Source organism: Neophocaena asiaeorientalis, unplaced genomic scaffold (genome assembly GCF_003031525.2).
Source record: "Neophocaena asiaeorientalis asiaeorientalis breed wild unplaced genomic scaffold, Neophocaena_asiaeorientalis_V1.1 scaffold7, whole genome shotgun sequence".
In the NCBI taxonomy this organism is placed as follows: Eukaryota; Metazoa; Chordata; class Mammalia; order Artiodactyla; family Phocoenidae; genus Neophocaena; species Neophocaena asiaeorientalis.
Window position 1 is genome coordinate 19,834,954 of NW_020185337.1, and position 18,922 is coordinate 19,853,875.

The 18,922-nt window shown below is 42.1% G+C and overlaps 2 protein-coding genes across 4 annotated transcripts in view; one reads left to right on the forward strand and one right to left on the reverse strand.

The window, feature by feature from the left end:
- Positions 1 to 18,922, reverse strand: part of LOC112393816 (probable E3 ubiquitin-protein ligase HERC3) — a 129,235-nt gene that overhangs the window by 17,670 nt on the left and 92,643 nt on the right. The window lies entirely within an intron of this gene.
- Positions 10,607 to 12,705, forward strand: NAP1L5 (nucleosome assembly protein 1 like 5). The gene has a single exon (XM_024736211.1). The coding sequence runs from the start codon at positions 10,926 to 10,928 to the stop codon at positions 11,454 to 11,456; it is 531 nt and encodes a 176-aa protein (XP_024591979.1). The 5' UTR covers positions 10,607 to 10,925; the 3' UTR covers positions 11,457 to 12,705.

Here is an 18,922-nt window from a genome sequence, read left to right on the forward strand (position 1 = left end):
GCATGTGGGATCTTCCCAGACCGGGGCACGAACCCGTGTCCCCTACATCAGCAGGCGGACTCTCAACCACTGCGCCACCAGGAAAGCCCTCTTGCTTTTTTATATATATATATTTTTTGTGAGTGTGTATGTGTATGCTTCTATGTGTGATTTTGTCTGTATAGCTTTCCTTTTACCATTTGTCCCAGGGTTCTGTCTATCTGTAGATATTTTTTTTTGGTATACTTTTTAGGACTTCTTATCATTGGTGGATTTGTTTTTAGGTTTGGTTGCACTCTTCTTTCTTTCTTTTAAATTTTTTATTTTTAATAATTAAAAAAAATTTTTTACTTTGTTTTATTTATTTTTCTTTCTTTCCTTCCTTCCTTCCATCCTTCCTTCCTTCTTTCTTTCTTTCTTTTTTCTCTCCCTTTAATTCTGAGCCATGTGGCTGACAGGGTCTTGGTGCTCTGGGCAGAGCAAGCCAGAATGGTATGGCAGGACCTATTTAAAGTGATGAAAGGGAAAAAAACTACAACCAAGATTACTCTACACAGCAAGGATCTCATTCAATTACAAAAGAGAAATTAAAACCTTTACAGAGAAGCAAAAGCTAAGAGAATTCAGCACCACCAAACCAGCTCTACAACAAATGCTAAACGAACTTCTCTATGCAGGAAACACAAGTGAAGGAAAAGACCTACAGTAACAAACCCAAAACAATTAAGAAAATGGTAACAGGAACATACATATCGATAACTACCTTAAATGTAAATGGATTAAATGGTCCAACCAAAAGACACAGACTGGCTGAATGGATACAAAAACAAGACCCATACATATGCTGTCTACAAGAGACCCCCTTCAGACATAGGGACACATACAAACTGAAAGTGAGGGGATGGAAAAAAGATATTCCATGCATATGGAAATCAAAAGAAAGCTGGAGTAGCAATTCTCATAACAGACAAAACAGACTTTAAAGACAATTACAAGAGACAAAGAAGAACACTACATAATGATCAAGGGATCGATCCAAGAAGAAGATATAACAATTTTAAATATTTATGCAACCAACAAAGGAACACCTCAATAAATAAGGCAAATGCTAACAGCCATAACAGGGGAAATTGGCAGTAACACAGTCATAGTACGGGACTTTAACACCCCACTTTCACCAATGGACAGATCATGAGAAATGAAAATAAATAAGGAAACACAAGCTTTAAATGACACATTAAACAAGATGGACTTAACTGATATTTATAGGACATTCCATCCAAAAACAACAGAATACAATTTCTTCTCAAGTACTCATGGAACATTCTCCAGGATAGATCATATCTTCGGTCACATATCAAGCCTTGGTAAACTTAACAAAACTGAAATCATATCAAGTATCTTTTCCGACCACAATGCTATGAGACTAGATATCAATTACAGGAAAAAAATCTGTAAAAAATACAAACACATGGGAGCTAAACAATACACTACGTAAAATCAAGACATCACTGAAGAAATCAAAGAGGAAATCAAAAAATACCTAGAAACAAATGACAATGAAAAGACGACAACCCAAAACCTATGGAATGCAAGAAAGGCAGTTCTAAGAGGGAAGTTTATAGCAATACAATCCTTCCTCAAGAAACAAGAAACATCAGGCATAGTCAAAAAAAAAAAAAAAAAAAGAACTAGAACTTGAAGGTTTGGAAAATTCTGACTATCCATATATCACGCTCTGGAAAAAAGCCAAGGGTGTGGCTGAACAATGGTTTGCTGAAGAGATCAGGCATGTGACTCATGGATCAATCATCTCAGCAGAAGCCAGGAAAAGAGATGTGGCTCTCCAGGAAAGATCTGTGGAGGACCCTCTTGTCTGATGGCTTGGACTCCCATGAATTGCCTGGGAGGCCAACAAGGTTTATGAGAATTTTATACCAGCAGAAACACTGCCAGCTTGCACTGAAGGGGCAAAGATGGTAAAAAATGAAGAAAGGCTGTCAGGATTCCACAGGTGTGAAATGAGTCAGTAGAGCTAACTGGCTGTGAATAAGTGTTATCTTGCAAGAAAAGGGAAGAATGACCCCAACGGCAGATAAGAGTCCAGTAGGGCTATCACTGCCACCATGGGCATACGTCCAGGAACAAGGCTGGCACTTCCATGGCTCCAGAAGCCAGGACTACTATCCCGGTGGGCCAGAGGACAGAGCATGGAGCCAAAGAGGATTGTTCTCCAAGTCTTAAAATCTAAGGATTAGGGGACCCTGGTGATCCAGTGGTTGAGAATCTGCATTCCAATGCAGGGGACGCGGGTTCAATCCCTGCTCAGGGAACTAAGATCCCACCTGCTGCGGGGTAACTAAGCCTGCGTGCTCTAGAGCCCACGTGCTGCAGCTGCTGGGCCCGCACACTCTGAAGCCCGCGCGCCACAACTAGAGAGAAGCCCGCACGCCGCAACAAAAGATCCCACGTGCCGACGCAGCCACATAAATAATAAATAAATAATTATTTTAAAAATATCTAACAAACAGAATGGAAGAAAATATTTGCAAACGAAGTGACTGACAAAGGATTAATCTCCAAAATACATAAACAGCTCAGGCAGCTCAATATCAAAACAAAACCAAACAACCCAATCCAAAAACGGGTGGAAGATCTAAATAGACATCTCTCCAAAGAAGAGATACAGATGCACATGAAAAGATGCTCTTCGCTACTTACCAGAGAAATGCAAATCAAAACTACAACGAGGTGTCACCTCACACCGGTCAGAATGGCCATCACCAAAAAATCTACAAACAATAAATGCTGGAGAGGGTGTGGAGAAAAGAGAATCCTCCCACACTGTTCGTGGGAATGTAAATCGGTACAGCCACTATGTTCCTTAAAACACTAAAAATAGAGCTACCATATGATCCAGCAATCCTACTCCTGGGCATATATCCAGAGAAAACCGTAATTCAAAAAGATACACATACCCCAATGTTCACTGCAGCACTATTTACAACAGCCAGGACATGGAAGGAACCTAAATGTCCATCAACAGAGGAATGGATAAAGACGATGTGGTACATATTATACAATGGAATACTACTCAGCCATAAAAAGAATGAAATAATGCTATTTGCAGCAACATGGGTGGACCTAGAGATCGTCATACTGAATGAAGTCAGTCAGAGAAAGACAAATATCATATGATATCACTTATACATGGAATCTAAAAAAATGGTACAAATTAACTTATTTACAAAACAGAAATAGAGTTACAGATGTAGAAAACAAACTTATGGTTACCGGGGGGAAGCTGGGGGATAAACTGGGAGACTGGGATTGACATAAACACACTACTGTATGTAAAATAGATAACTAATAAGAACCTACTGGATAGCACAGGGAACTTTACTCAATACTTTGTAATGACCTATATGGGAAAAGAATCTGAAAAAGAGTGGATGTGTACGTATATGTATAACTGATTCACTTCACTGTACAGCAGAAACTACACAACACTGTAAATCAACTGTACACCAATAAAATTATTTTTTAAAATCTAATGACAGAATGGCCATTATCAAAAAAGCTAAAAACAAAAAATGCTGGAAAGGGTGTGGTGAAAAAGGAACCCTCCTACACTCTTGGTGGGAATGTAAACTGATACAGCCACTGTGGAGAACAGTATGAAGGATCCTTAAAAAACTACAAATAGAACTACCATAGGACCCAGCAATCCCACTACTGGGCATATACCCTGAGAAAACCATAATTCAAAAAGAGTCATGTACCAAAATGTTCACTGCAGCTCTATTTACAATAGCCAGGAGATGGAAACAACCCAAGTGTCCATCATCGGATGAATGGATAAAGATGTGGCACATATATACAATGGAATATTACTCAGCCATAAAAAGAAACGAAATTGAGCTATTTGTAATGAGGTGGATGGACCTAGAGTCTGTCATACAGAGTGAAGTAAGTCAGAAAGAGAAAAACAAATACCTTATGCTAACACATATATATAGAATCTAAAAAAAAAAATGGTTCTGATGAACCTAGTTGCAGGGCAGGAATAAAGAGGTAGACATAGAGAATGGACGTGATGACATGGGGTGGGAGGGCGAAGCTGGGGCGAAGTGAGAGTAGCACTGACATATATACACTACTGAATGTAAAATAGTTGGCTGGTGTGAAGCAGCAGCACAGCACAGGGAGATCGGCTCGGTGCTTTGCAGTGACCTAGAGGGGTGGGATTGGGAGGGTGGGAGGGAGACGCAAGAGGGAGGGAACTGGGGACACGTGTATGCACGTGGCTGATTCGCTTTGTTGTGCAACAGAAACTAACATGGTACTGTGAAGCAATTCTACTCCAATGAAGATGTATTTTAAAAAAACTAATGAAATTTGCCCTGCTAGGTTTATAATTTGCTTGAGACCTCTGGCCTCTTTCTTCCTCCTTTTAGAATGAGAATGTCCTTCCAATGCCTGTCCCACCATTGTATTTGGAGTAATCTGTCTGGTTTCACAAGTTCACAGGCTATAGAAGAATTCTGTCTCAGGATGAATCAAACCTTAAGTCTCACTCATACCTGACTTAGACGATATTTACATGATGTATTAGTCCAGACTCTCCAGGGAAACAGAACCAATAGGAAGTGTGTCGGCATATGGGTATATACATATATAAATAGAGAGAGAGATTATAAAGAATTAGTTCATGCAATTACAGAGGCTGACAAACCACAAGATCTGCAAGCTGGAGACCCAGGCGAGCAGATGATGTAGCTCTAGTCCAAAGGCAGGCAGGCTCGAGACCCAGGAAGGGCTGATGCTTCCGTCAGAGTCTGAAGGCAGGAAAAAACATGTCCTGGGGCTTCCCTGGTGGCGCAGTGGTTAAGAATCCGCCTGCCAATGCAGGGGACACGGGTTCGAGCCCTGGTCCGGGAAGATCCCACATGCCGCGGAGCAACTAAGCCCGTGCACCACAACTACTGAGCCTGCGCTCTAGAGCCCGCGAGCCACAACTACTGAAGCCCGCGTGCCACAAGTACTGAATCCTGCGCGGCTAGATACCGTGCTCTGCAACGAGAAGCCACCGCAATGAGAAGCCCACGCACCACAACGAAAGAGTAGCCCCCGCTCGCCGCACCTAGAGAAAGCCCGTGCACAGCAACGAAGACCCAACACGGCCAAAAATAAATACATAAATTTATTTTTAAAAAAACAAAACTCATGTCCCAGCTCAAAGGCAGTCAGGCAGGAGGAGTCCCTCTTACTCAGCCTTTTTCTTCTTTTCAGGCCTTCAACTGACTGGATGAGACCCATGCACATCAGGGAAGGCAATCTGCTTTACTCAGTTTCCTGATTCAAACGTTAATCTCGACCAGAGACATCTTCACAGACATACCCAGAGTTAACGTCTGACCAAACATCTGGGTACTCCATGGCCCAGCCAAGTTGACACATAAAACTAACCATTACAGAAGAGACTTTAGAGTTGATGCTGGAATAGGTTAAGACTTTGGGGGGTGCTGGAATTGACTGAATGTATTTTACAGGTGAGAAAGACATGAATTTGGAGGGGGAGGCAGAGAATAGTGCGTTATGGGTTGGACTGTGTCTCCCTAAAATTCATATATTAAAGTCCTAACCCCCATTACCTCAGAAGGTGACCTTATTTGGCGATAGGGTCTTTACAAAGGTTATCAAGTTAAAATGAAAGTATTAGGGTGGGTCCTAAGGCAATGACTGCTATCCCTATCAAAAGGGGAAATATGGGGACTTCCCTGGTGGTGCAGTGGTTAAGAATCTGCCTGCCAATGCAGGGGACACAGGTTCGATCCCTCGTCTGGGAAGATCCCACATGCCGCGGAGCAACTAAGCCCATGGACCACAACTACTGAAGCCCGCGCACCTAGATCCCGTGGTCCGCAAGAAGAGAAGCCACTGCAATGAGAAGCCTGCCCACTGCAACGAAGAGTAGCCCCCGCTCGCCGCAACTAGAGAAAGCCCGCGTGCAGCAACGAAGACCCAAAGCAGCCAAAAATAAAAATTAATTTAAAAAATAAAGAAATGCTTTACCAGGAGCCTTTAAAAAAAAAAAAAGGTGGGGCGGGGGGGGGAATTTGGACACAGACCTGCACAGAGGGAAGACAATGCGAAGAGACACAGGGAGAAGACAGCTATCCACAAGCCGAGGAGAGAGGTCTGGAGTAATTCCTTCCCTCACAGCCCCCAGAAGGATGCAACCCTGCCAACACCTTGGTTTTGGAGTTCTAGCTTCCAGAACTGTGAGACAATAAATTCCTGTTGTTTAAACCACTTAGTCTGTAGTATTTTTTTTTACAGCAGCCCTAGCAAATTAATACACAGACTCTAATCTCTATCTGAATTAGTATTGCTCTCACCACATCCTTTTCTTCAATAGTGATCATTAACAGTTACGGAGTGTTTACTAGATGCTAGTCACCGCAATAAGTCCTTGGATACACGATATCTTGGTGAATACTCAAGGCCACCTTTTGAGTAAACTTTACGGTATAAGAATTGTGACTCAATAAATATACAAACAGTCAAGAAAATACAACTTTTTTGAAGTTGATGTGATCATTATTCCAATTTCACAACTGAATTCAAGAAAACAACTAGTATAAGGGCAGGGGCAGAAACTGAAGCCAGATGTCTGAGTACAGACCCGTGCTCTCAACCCCACCTCATCAAAGTGCCCTCCCTACCCCACCTTGCTTGCTTCCAATGTGACAGCTGTGTGGGAAATTACAGTATGCCAAGATACGGACTTCACAGCGTGACAGCGCATCGTGCTATCCACAGCTATGTGTTACCTGCAGCCCCACAGTACACTAGAGTCCACAAAGCCCATAAAATGAGACAACTCTTAATGAGTTAATTTTTAAACACACAGATTTTAAAAAGCACGTACTATATGCATTGCCAAGGGTTTTCAGAAGTCTGAATCCAAACTGTAGGAAGGGTCTTTTTAAAAGCTTGGTCAAACCGACTCTGAAATTAATATAGAAAGTCAAAGGAACTAGAAAAGCAAAACAATTTTGAAAAAGAACAGAGTTAGCCAACTTGAATTACCTAATTTCATGACTTATTATGATAAAGCTACAGTTATCAAGTGTGGTATTGGTGAAAGGACACATAAATCAGTGCAACAGAACAGAAAGTCCAGAAATGGATCCACATGTACATGGACAGTTAACTTTTGCCAAATTTGAATGAGCAATTCTGTGGAGAAAGGACAGTATTTTCAACAGAAGTCGTACTGCATCAACAGAATATTCATATGCTAAAGGTATCTATCCCTATACCTGACACCTATTTAAAAGTTAACTCAATATGGATCGGAGTCTAAAAGTGAAACTTCAAGTTGTAAAACTTCCAGAAGAAAACATAAGACCAAATCTTTACGGCCTTGAAGTTGGCAAGGATTTCTTAAATATGACACCCAAAGCATAATCTATAAAGAAAAAGTTAATAAAATGGATTTATCAAAATTTTAAATATCTGCTTTTTGAAGACACTATTACAAAAATGAAAGGCAAGCCCCAGACTGAAAGAACATACTTACAAAACACACATCTTACATAGGACCTGTACCCAGAATATATAAAAACATTAAAAAATTAATGAGCAAAAACTTCAATTTAGAAAATGGGCGAAAGCTCTAAACAGACATTTTATTAAAGGAGATATATGAGTGACATAAGCACGCTGGAAGATAACATCTTTAATCATCATGGACACATACACTGCTCTGAGATGAGGGGACAAAAAACCAACAATACCAAATGCTGGTGAGGGTGTGGAACAACTGCAACTCTCATGCACTGCTAGTGTGACGGGAAGGGGGACAGCCGCTGTGGAAAACACCGTGAAGTTTCTTATAAAGTTAAACCCCCCTTTACCGTATGACCCAGCAATTCCACTTCTAGATACTTAGCCAAGAGAAATAAAGACCTCTGTTCACACAGAAATCTGCTGATGAAGGTCCACAGCATCATTGACCGTAATCACACAAAAAACCTGGAAATAACTCAAAAGGGAATATTACTCAGTAATAAACAGGAACAAAGTACTGATACACTATACGGAACACCACTGATGAATCTCAAATTCGTTATGCTGAGTGAAAAAGGCTACACACATGATTCCATTTATGTGACGTTCTGGGGAAAGTCAGAATTACAGAGACAGATCAATGGCTGCGAGGTCGGGCAGGAAGGGAAAGACCAGGAACGTATCTGGGGGGGATGAGGTTACTGCTCTGCAGTTCCATTACTGTAGTGTTTACGTGACTCTGTATGTCTGTCAAAGTATCCTAAAAAGGGTAAACTTTATTGTAAACAAATTATATCTCAATACAGACTTAAAAAAAAGAGTAGCCTTGAGACCGGCTGGGACCCTTTGCTGCAGTGCTGGCACCCGGACAAACATCTCCTCCAGCAGCAAAATACAAAGAAAGCAGAAGGGACTAAAAATAACCGCATGGGTGCCCAGTTGGGGCAAATTACGAACAGGGAACAAGGTACAAAAAGACCAAAAACCCGTCACTTCTGAGGAACCAGGAACAAAAAGCAGGGTACCGCGCATGCCCCCTGCACACAGACCCACCAAGGGGCTGGGCAGACCAGCGAAGCTACCCCTCTGGCCTGACCCCTAGACCCATTCCTACCCTCGCCCCAGATAAGGAACCCGCTCACCTCCCCGCTTAGGGAATGAAAAGGGAAACTGTTAACGTGCTTTAGCTCCCTTGTGCTGTAGCACGAGTCCCAATAAAGCCTTGCTTGAATTTCTTACCTGGCCTCTTATATGAAGGAGTCCAAGAACCCCACAGCTTAAGGCGAAGTTTAAAAATTTTTTTTAAGATGGGAACATAAAAATCCTAAAAGACGGGCATGCCCTGGCTGTCTCAAGCAAGTTAAGTTAGTTAAGTAGATTTGAATAAAGTTTGGGTCTTGTTTTGTTTTGTCTTTTTAAAGTATGTCATAGCTTCTATACTACAGGAGTTTGAAGACCTGGTTTCTGCCCGATTCTGCCAAGCAGGTGATACATAATTGTAAGAGAATATTTATTTCACTTTCTTTTTCTGCTTCTAAGTTCCTTACTTTTAAAAATGAGAAAAGGCATTCCTAACCTCAAGGTAGCTTTAGCTGGCTGATCCTATACATATTTCATACATGGTATATGGAATATGTATACGATCAGCCAACTAAATATAGATATATCATTACAGCAAATTCAGTCAGAGTTAAGATTAAAATTTAACAAAAAAACCCTCAGTCATTACAAATGCTAACAGGGAAGCAGACAATAAATTATCTGGAACGGAATTAAGAAAGTAAGTAATACGAATCACAAGTACCAAAAAAAACCTAGCATGTTTGCTAATGGGAATATATCGGGCCTTTTATAAATAGTAACTTTCTTTGGGGATGGGCACAAAGATGTCCTTTTGTAAGAGAATTATTATCGCAGGTTATCTTTGTGGATTGATAAATGCAATTTAATTATTTTGCCAACAAAACACTTACCAAGTGCCCACCAAGTGTCAGCACTAAGTGCTTTACATATTATTAACTCATATCCGCAAAAACCAAAAGACGGCACCAAATGTACTTAGGGAAGTAATTTCCTTACAGTCACAGGCTTTATGGAAAAGCTTCAGCAAGTCCCAGTATAACTGATGAAGGAAAAGCATTTATATCAGTCATGCCGAATTTGAAACCATTCCTGAAGAAACCCTGTAAAGATCGTTTGCATTCCATACCTAAAACTATGTGCCCTTATCCTTATTCAAGAAGCTATCGTTCTGATTTAATAAATGAGGAACTAAAGTCTCTACTCACGCAGCTATTAGAGAACAAGAGTTCGGTATTTAATAGCTTTTCTTCATGTTCTCATATACGAATCACCAGTAAGAGCCATAGCACAGGTGCTGAACGTGCCTCGGGGACAATGCCTGTGCGTGCGTGTGTGTGCCGGCGCGTCCCCAAGGAACGGCAGTCCTAAACACATGCTTCAGGCCCGGGAAGGCAGGGGGCCCTCCGCCTGGGCCTCAGGGCTTACACGGTCTTGCTTTCTGTGGCCCTCCTGCCGCTTCATTCCGAGGACACTTCGAGAACATTCCAGGATAACGTAGTGCCCAGATTCCCTATCCAAACGGCTCCAAAGCTGCTTCCAAGCTCCGTCTAGCTGAGAGAAGACCCTGCCACCAGTATATATGCTGCTAGGCTGGGAAAGGGCCAAGAGGGGCTGCTGGGGGGGGCGGGGAAGGGGTGATGGGGGGCATGTAAACTGCACTATTCCCGCCCCCATCATCACACGCACCCAGGTCGTCAAGGGGGTGGGACGGAGCCCGCTCTCCCCGCGCCTCCACTTCCCGGAAAAGAAGTCAGTGAAATCTCAGGTGCTTAAAGACGGCTTCCCAAGAGTAAGCCAGAGACGCCCTGCCGACGGCAGCCCAACACCAGCTAAGGGGAGATGCAGACAACCGCCAAGCCAGGCGCACTGGCGGATGGAGATGAAGCCCTGGGCGGGCTAGAGGAACACGACGGCCAAGGCTGAGCCCTTCCCCGCGGCGGATCCCCGCGGCCAGCCGCAGCCCCGCTCTACTGCAGGGGGAGGCGTGCGCAGGCGGACGGGCAGGGTCGCTAAGAAACGGGTCCGGACGTCGTCCGCAGTGCGGGGAGACGGCAGCGCAGCATCGGCGGTCGGCTGGCTGGTGCGGGTCGAGGGCCCGACCATCAGCTGATTCTGGGGAGCCAGTCAAGCGCCCGCGGGGGCAAAGGGCGGGGCCGCGCCAACGTCCCCGCCGCGGCCGACGTCAGTGCCGCTTGCCGCTTGCCGCTTGCCGCAGGATCGCCGGGGCGCAGCTCGCGGGCAGCTCTCCGCGGGAGCCACCGAGACCTCTGCGCTGCTCCGCGAACATGGCCGACTCGGAGAACCAGGGCCCCGCGGAGCCGAGCCAGGCGGCGGCGGCAGCGGCGGCGGCGGAGGAGGTAATGGCGGAAGGCGGTGCGCAGGGGGGAGATTCTGACAGCGCGTCCGGCGACTCCGACGGCGCGGTCGGTCAGACGGCTGAGGAGCCCCAGACGCCTGCAGAGAATGCACCGAAGCCTAGAAATGACTTTATCGAGAGCCTGCCTAACTCGGTGAAATGCCGAGTCCTGGCCCTCAAAAAGCTGCAGAAGCGGTGCGATAAGATAGAAGCCAAATTTGACAAGGAATTCCAGGCTCTGGAGAAGAAGTATAACGACATCTATAAGCCCTTACTCGCTAAGATCCAGGAGCTCACCGGTGAGATGGAGGGGTGTGCGTGGACCTTAGAGGGTGACGACGAGGAGTTGGAGGATGAAGAGTACGAGGAGGAGGAGGGAGAGCCTGCGGTGGAGGCGGCGGCTGCTGCCGCCAGAGATGAGGGTCCCCACTCTGCAGTGTCTGACGACGCCCAGAAATAAGCGGGGGCAGAGATTGCAGAGGAGAATGACGACGCAGATTCAAAACCCCGATTTTTTTTTCTTTTACACATCGGTGGACTTGAAAAGGCTCAGGTTTTGGACCAAAGTACAATGTGAATCAATTCTGACATTCCTAGAATCATATTAAATCGACGCAATCAGGTTCTGGCCAGCCCGTTTCCAATCGGAACACCAATATACCAAAAGGTGTTGTAAACGAGTTAAATTTAAAATGGCTTTTTCATGATCTCTTCTGCGCGGGCTGGAGTTGAGACTTCCTAAGGGTGTCAAGTAGATGTGAAGTAAAGAACGTCACTTTGAAACCTTTTGATCACACTGTCGTCACGCTACGCACAGAACACCCAAGCCGAGACCGAACATGTTCTCAGTGCCTAATTCTTCAATTTCTTTAGTCTTGCATTTTTCCAGCTCAGAAGCATCAGAACCCAAGAAAAATCTCATCTTTAAGACTTTGCTTTCATAACCCAGACATCAGCTTTACACTTCAGAGAAGCGTGATGGGATGGAGGAAGCCCGTGCCGGAGATCATGACAGTACTGTTAATGAGGCCCAGAAAACTGCCACTTCAAATTCTAAAGACTGTACTGAATATTTGGTTCTGAGAAGGAGGGTGTATAACCTATACACTACTGTCAACATATGTGTTCATTATTTACAGTCTCGTGTTTATGTGTTTTCTTGGTAGTGTCTATTTACAAAGGTGTTAAAAAAAACAATGTTTAAGTATTGATCCCTTTATCTAGCATTTTAGAAATATTAATTTACTTGAAAAGATGTAGAATCTAGTAACTTCTGTAAAGCATGTGTATCCAATGTTATGTTGGATCCTTGTGATGTCTTTTTGTCTTGTAGCTTTTAGAACGTAGCTGTGAAAATTATCAGAACTCTTCACGGAAGCTAAAGTGTGGAAAAAATATATACTTGAAGAACCAATCCAACTGTGTGTCCCCATCCCCAGCTCAGAAGTAGAAAGGGTTTAAGTTTGCTTGTGTTAGCTGTGCCTTCCTTATTTTGCTATGTAAATGTGACATATTGAATATAAAATGGTGCATAATCAAATTTTTCTGCTTGAGAACAGACCGTCATACAGTAAAGGATTTTTAGGAGGACACATTTCATGTAAAGACTCTTAGCTTCTTTGTGGGTTTTGAATTGTGTGATCTGTAAAGAAATTTAAGCATAACGTTGTTTACCACTGTGGTGTTAATAAAACAGTATTTTCAAAAAACAAAAGGACTCATACCCTGACTGCCTGGAATCAAATCCCAGCTCTGCCTCCTATTAGCAATGAATCTTGGGCCATTACGTTAATCTGTGTTCAGTTTCTCCTCATCTATAAAAGGGGATAGGAAGTCCCTTCCTCACAGGTTATGATGAAGAACAAACTAGTTAATTTACATAAATCCCACAGACCAGTGTCTCACCCTAAGGGCTCAAGATATTTTAGCTATTTATTATTATTATATGAAAGATTAAGATGATGATTTCCAATTCAATCCTCCTAAATTATGAAAGAAGAAAAAATACATATTATATTCCTAAGTTCATGATATTACTGTTAAAGAAGTGGCCTTTAATTCATAAACACAGGTAGTTCAATAAACTGTCTTGTTTTGTTTTCCTCAATATAAAAATCAGGTTTTGATTTCTTCCCAGAAAGGACAAAAGACTTTAACGTGACATTATGCATATATTAAAAAGTCTATTTCAGCTTTATATTTGGGCATTCTAAATGAAGTATAAAACTGAAGACCCCCCCCCAAAATTTTAAACACAGACGTGCTTTCTTCCATTTCCCTTAAGGGTTAAAATTAGAAGCAGAATTAGACTGCTTTACCTTCGGGAACGGAAGGAAGCTCTGACCTGTTGCTAATGGCAATAGTTGAGTGAAACCTTAATGTATTATTAATCTTCCTTAGGGCCAGGACAACAAAAAGAGAAAATCAAAATAATGTATTACATAAGTCAATGATTATCTTAACCACGATTATCTGAAATAGAAGGGAAAAAATCTAAAATAATTCAATATTCATTTCTTATCCCTAGGAGTAAGAGACTGTCATTTAATATTTTTCTAGGTCCCACAAAAAAGCAAAACTGAATGAAACAAATAAGGTGTGTAGCTAGTGGGGGAAAAAAAATTTTTTTTCAGGCATGTGATTACACATAGAAAACCCAAGAGAATCAACTGAAAGCTATCACATTCACAAATCTGAGGAATAGACCAAACATATAAGTATATAAAAACCAATAACTATTTCTAGGCACTACTAATGATAAAAATATATGCAAAGGGCTCTCTTTCACAGTAGAAATAAGAAACCAAAATATTTATAAAAACCTCTAATAAAAATGTATATAACCAATGGAAAAAAAAACAGTATCACAAAGAAATGTAAAAGAGGCCTTTGGAAGGTGAGATTGAATATCACAAAAGTGTCAATTCTTCCCAAATTAACTTTTAATTTATTACACTTCAAATCAAAACCCAAACTGGATCTGGAACCATATAATTACCCTAATCTTCACCTGTAAGAATAGGAAAAACAATTAAGATTTTTACCTTAGACCAGACACACAAAAAAATTTTTTAATTGAGGAAAATATATTATTATCAATTACTAGACAGGGAAAGGTTACATTCAGAATGATTTAAGACCAAAAGAAATAATCGACACGCACGACAACACAAAAATTAAGAAGTTTTAGAGATTTAAACAGACTCCACATTTTTAAAAGTAAACAGCAAACTGGGAATAAAACCTGCAATAAATACAGATGGCAAAGGGTTAATAGTCTTCATACAATAAAGAGTTGATACAAATGATATGAAAATCATTTCATCTTAAGAGAGAAAAACGTAAAGGACATCAGCGGACGACTTTCAAAAAGGGAAATACTGCAATCCTGTTTGGGGCAGCAAGACACGTCCTGAAAGGGCAATACTAAGTGGACCAGGCCTCCAGCAAGGTCTGGAGGATATGCAGGCCGAGCTGTGTGCTCTGGCCAGCAATCTTTCTTTCACTTATGATAAGACTTTAGCTGTGGGGTTTTCTAGCTACCAGTCATACCACTGTTGGTTACTTTTCTCAGGATAAGGCACATAAAGTGCCCTTCACAATGTCAAACCATTTCCACCATTTTCCTAACCGGGTTGATCCTTCCCCTCTGTTTCCTGCACTGCTTATTTGATAGTTCCTCAGGCAGACATAAATCTTGTGTGTTAACATGTAGCTGGATACCCTCCCTTGCAGGCAGGTCAAACGCTCTTACTCATAAACCTTTTTTCATCCATTATAGGCCCAAATTAGTAAGCAATGCACAACGTAACTGGCAGAAAGAAAGGCAACTGTGCATTACACATTCAACTCAGTCTCTCAGAGCATTATGCAGAAGACTGCAGCACGCCCACACTGCCTGCCCGAGCACATCACAGCAGCTCTCCGAGAGTTTACAATTAAGCGTACACAGACGCGTTTGCGTGTGCCACACACAGACACAAACACGTTTTTTTATTGGCGTGGAATTCACAAAACATAGCCATTTTAAATGAGCAATTCAGTGGCATTTAATACATTAATAATGCTGGGCAATGACGACTTCTATCTCATTCACTTCTTTTAAACAAAAATATTTTAGAGGTAAACATCAGTAAAAAGGATCAATGCTGGGCAGACTATGTAAAGTAGCCTAAGCATGGAAGAAATACGAATTTTACAAGTGAGGTCAAGTTTCTTATTAAATTAGATTGGATTTAAAAAAAAAGAACACTCAGTATTTGTAAGGATTCGATGAAATGGGTACTTCTCATACATTGACGATAATGTATAAGCTGGTATCATTCATTAGCAAAATCAATTTAGTAAAAATATCAACAAATTCAAAATGATATACACTAATTCAATTTCACCCTTGGGACCTTACCATTAAAAAGAAATTTTAAAAACAAACAAAGCTTTATACGTAAGATGACTGATACAGTGTTATTAAAAATGGAGGGGGAAGAGAAAGAAAAAAAGGGCAAGGAAAAAAAAAAGAACACAGAAACAAGCCAGATACCCAAAAGGGAAAGAAGAGAAAATACACATTGACACAGCAGGCTGTGCAGCCATTATTAAGGGTGTTCATGAGGGCTTTATAATAACATTATAGATATAAGCACTGTCTCAACCTAAGTTTAAAAATTCAGACATACACTTTTATACGCACATCGTATGTCTTTAACTATGCCAACTTTGTTTTTAAAAACTTGCATAGTCTGCCTGCAACGAAAACGGCGAACTCTTCAAAGTCATTTATCTTCTAGGGATGAGGGGACATGGGGACTCTGGAGCCCCGGTCTTGGCCCTGTAAGTGGCAGTGTACTGAGAGCACAAGCTCTCAGTCAAACAGAATGGCTCTGAATCCTGGCTCTGGTGTTTGAACACTGGACTTCTGGCTGTGTAACCTTGAACAAGTGACTTTTGTCTCTCTCTGCCTCAGTTTCTTCAACTGTGAAGTGGGGAGGACTGCATGGGAAGGACTCAGAATAATGCCTGACACAAGGGAAGCACTCGAGAAACGTTACTGGCATTTTAATTATCTGCTATTCCTATAACAGCCCAGTGAGAGTACCACGCAGATCTTAACGGTTACACCTCTCACAGACTATCTCAAGAGATCAAGGTGGGAGGAAGACGCAAGAGGGAGGAGATATGGGGATATATGTATATGTATAGCTGATTCACTTTGCTATAAAGCAGAAACTAACACACCACTGTAAAGCAATTATACTCCAATAAAGACGATTAAAAAAAAAGAGATCAAGTGAAGTCTTTCATTAGTCCTAACTTCAGTAGATCTTAAGACGCTAGAAGTATTTGTCATGTGTGGGTTTTATTCTCAGGTTCTCTCTATGGAATCTAGGTGCCCTTTGGAGCACTTACCTTAAGCCTGGCATTTCCTTTTCATTATTCCCTCTCCCCACCCCTTTTTTAATATGGCAGAAATGGGGGAAGATATTGATTGCATTTGATTTGATTAAATTGAGTTAAACTGGGGGAAATCTAGAATGATATGTGGGTTTTTTTTTTATTAACGGTAGTAACACCATGCCACAGAGTGTGAGAACTACTTAACCACAAATAGTCATGTAATGCAGTATTATTCAGATGTGACTGCCAGCTGTTCCAAGATGTAGCTAAGATGTGGCCACCAGCAATCACCCATGGATGTTCTTTTACCTGGATGCTTATAATTCAATTGTCTGTCTGCAGCTCTTGTCCAAGGAAAGAAAGCAATTTTAAGTCCAAATGGAATGTAATAAATTATGGATACAGAATTGGTACCCTTCTGACATTTCCCTCCAGGGCAGTGGTGACAGCAAATATCTTACTGTTAACAGAAACAGCTTCAATGCCAGCAGTATCTGTATACACAACGCTCAAGTTAAAAATCCAGCAGGTGTTATTCTTTTGGTTCTTTCATTTAATTTTCTTAGACTAATCTATGAAATACCCAAAAAGGACCCCCGGTGATGAGGTTATGGCATATAACAGTCAAAAGGAAATAACAGCTGCAATGATTAATCTTTTACCGTCATATACAAGCTTTCTTACCGGGATCTCAACATGCTTTAATGTTAAGATTTCTGCTTTTTGCAACATTAAAGATAAAGGAAAAAACATCTGCTTGTCTTCTTCTGGCTGTCCCTAACTCTGACAGCAATACTCTGTAATGAGGCAGTAACCACACTAGGTTCTCAAAAGCCTTCCCAACAGGTAACTGTGTCAGCAAGGGGGTCTGCTCCTGTCACCGAGTACAGAGTCATGGACAACAGTGCCTAAAGCAGTGGGTGAGCTCTCCACCGTGTGTTCGATGAGTGCTAGCAACACAGAAAAGCCGAAACCCAAACTTGCACCTAACACAGAAGCCATTCCATGTTTAAATTTCAAGCATCGCGTACTGGCAATAAAAATAAGAACCCCCCTCTGCCTGGCGATATTTAAAACGACAGCACATTTTACTGCACAAAGATTTGAAAACTTTTTTAGAAAGAGAGAAGCTATTTTTTAGAAAGTCATGGTAGCATAACAATGGAGTTTTGTAATACAAGTAAAAGAATAATGTAACTTCCCTTATTACTCCCTTGAAATTATGTACTGTCTTTCTTTTAAGGAACCTGTATGTCATCAGACCATCCTTATGAAAAATGTCTTGTAGAAGCAGCCCTGAGGTCAATTAGGGACAAATAACTGCATAGACAGAGAAAAGGAACCCACATGGCTGTAAACAAAAGCACGCTCTCCACACTGATTCTGAGGACCCCTCATGGGATCAGCAATGTCCAGGAGTGCATATGTGTCAGTGTACGGTCAGGACATTCAAGATGGCTGTTCTCTTGCTCGCTGTACGTCCCCTGCTCTACCTGTGCCTGCTTCACCTACACCTACTCACATGACTGACCTTCCTACATACTTGCCCCAGGCCCTAACTAAATGACCGTTCTAATTTGAGATGAGAACATCTCCGCGAAGATAGACAGCTTATCAAAGGGGTGTTGAGGGGCATGCCCGTCTACTGGTTTCCCTGATAACTGAGAGCCAACCTGACGTTAATTCCCCCTATAACTGGTAACCTCCTCCATCCCCCCGGTAGCAAAGACTACCACCACATCCTGCCTGACCTCGGATGCACACAGTGGGGTGTCGCTCCAAAACCTTGCTTCAGACATGTAAGATCTCCCATCCAGTAAACCACTGATGTCTCTGTTGCTGACTCCAGGCTCTTTCTTCGGTCTTAAGGCTGGGCAAGTACAGAGCTTGTAGGACTGTGGGGTGCAGCCCAAGAGTCAGCAACAGATATAAATAATGGAGAAGGAAAAAAAGACGAAGAAAGAAAGTGTGCCACGGACCCACATCTATCATGCAACTCCTTTGCTCACAAACTTTACAGAGCACCTTTCCCTTTTTATTATATCCTCGTCTCTACTTTCTAGTATCCAAATCTTAGGAGTCCTCCCAACAGCTCTAATCCCATATCCATCCTCCCAGATGCATCTGTCCACGTGGATTTCTCTGATCCCCTTCCGATCCAATTAATCAATTTTGTCTTCATACTTCATTTACGGTTACATATGAGAACAGCTTATCACCCTAAACAAACTGTGGTCTACTTCAGTGTTCCTGCACAAACTGTCTCTCAACTATTAAGTGAATTCAATCGCTGATTCAAAGAAACACCTACCGAATAAGGAGAGACAGTGAGAGTGACAGAGAGAGAGAAGCAGAGAGACAGAAAGAGAAAAACTCAGACCCAGAAAGAGAGAGAGCAAAAAAGGCAGAGACAAAAAGTACTCCAAGAGCAATAATTTTATCAAGATATGAAAAAGAAAAGTCCCAACAACTGCCTCTTCTGAAGACTACATCACAGATCACCTATGCCCGCACGACATGGCTCTTCCCCCC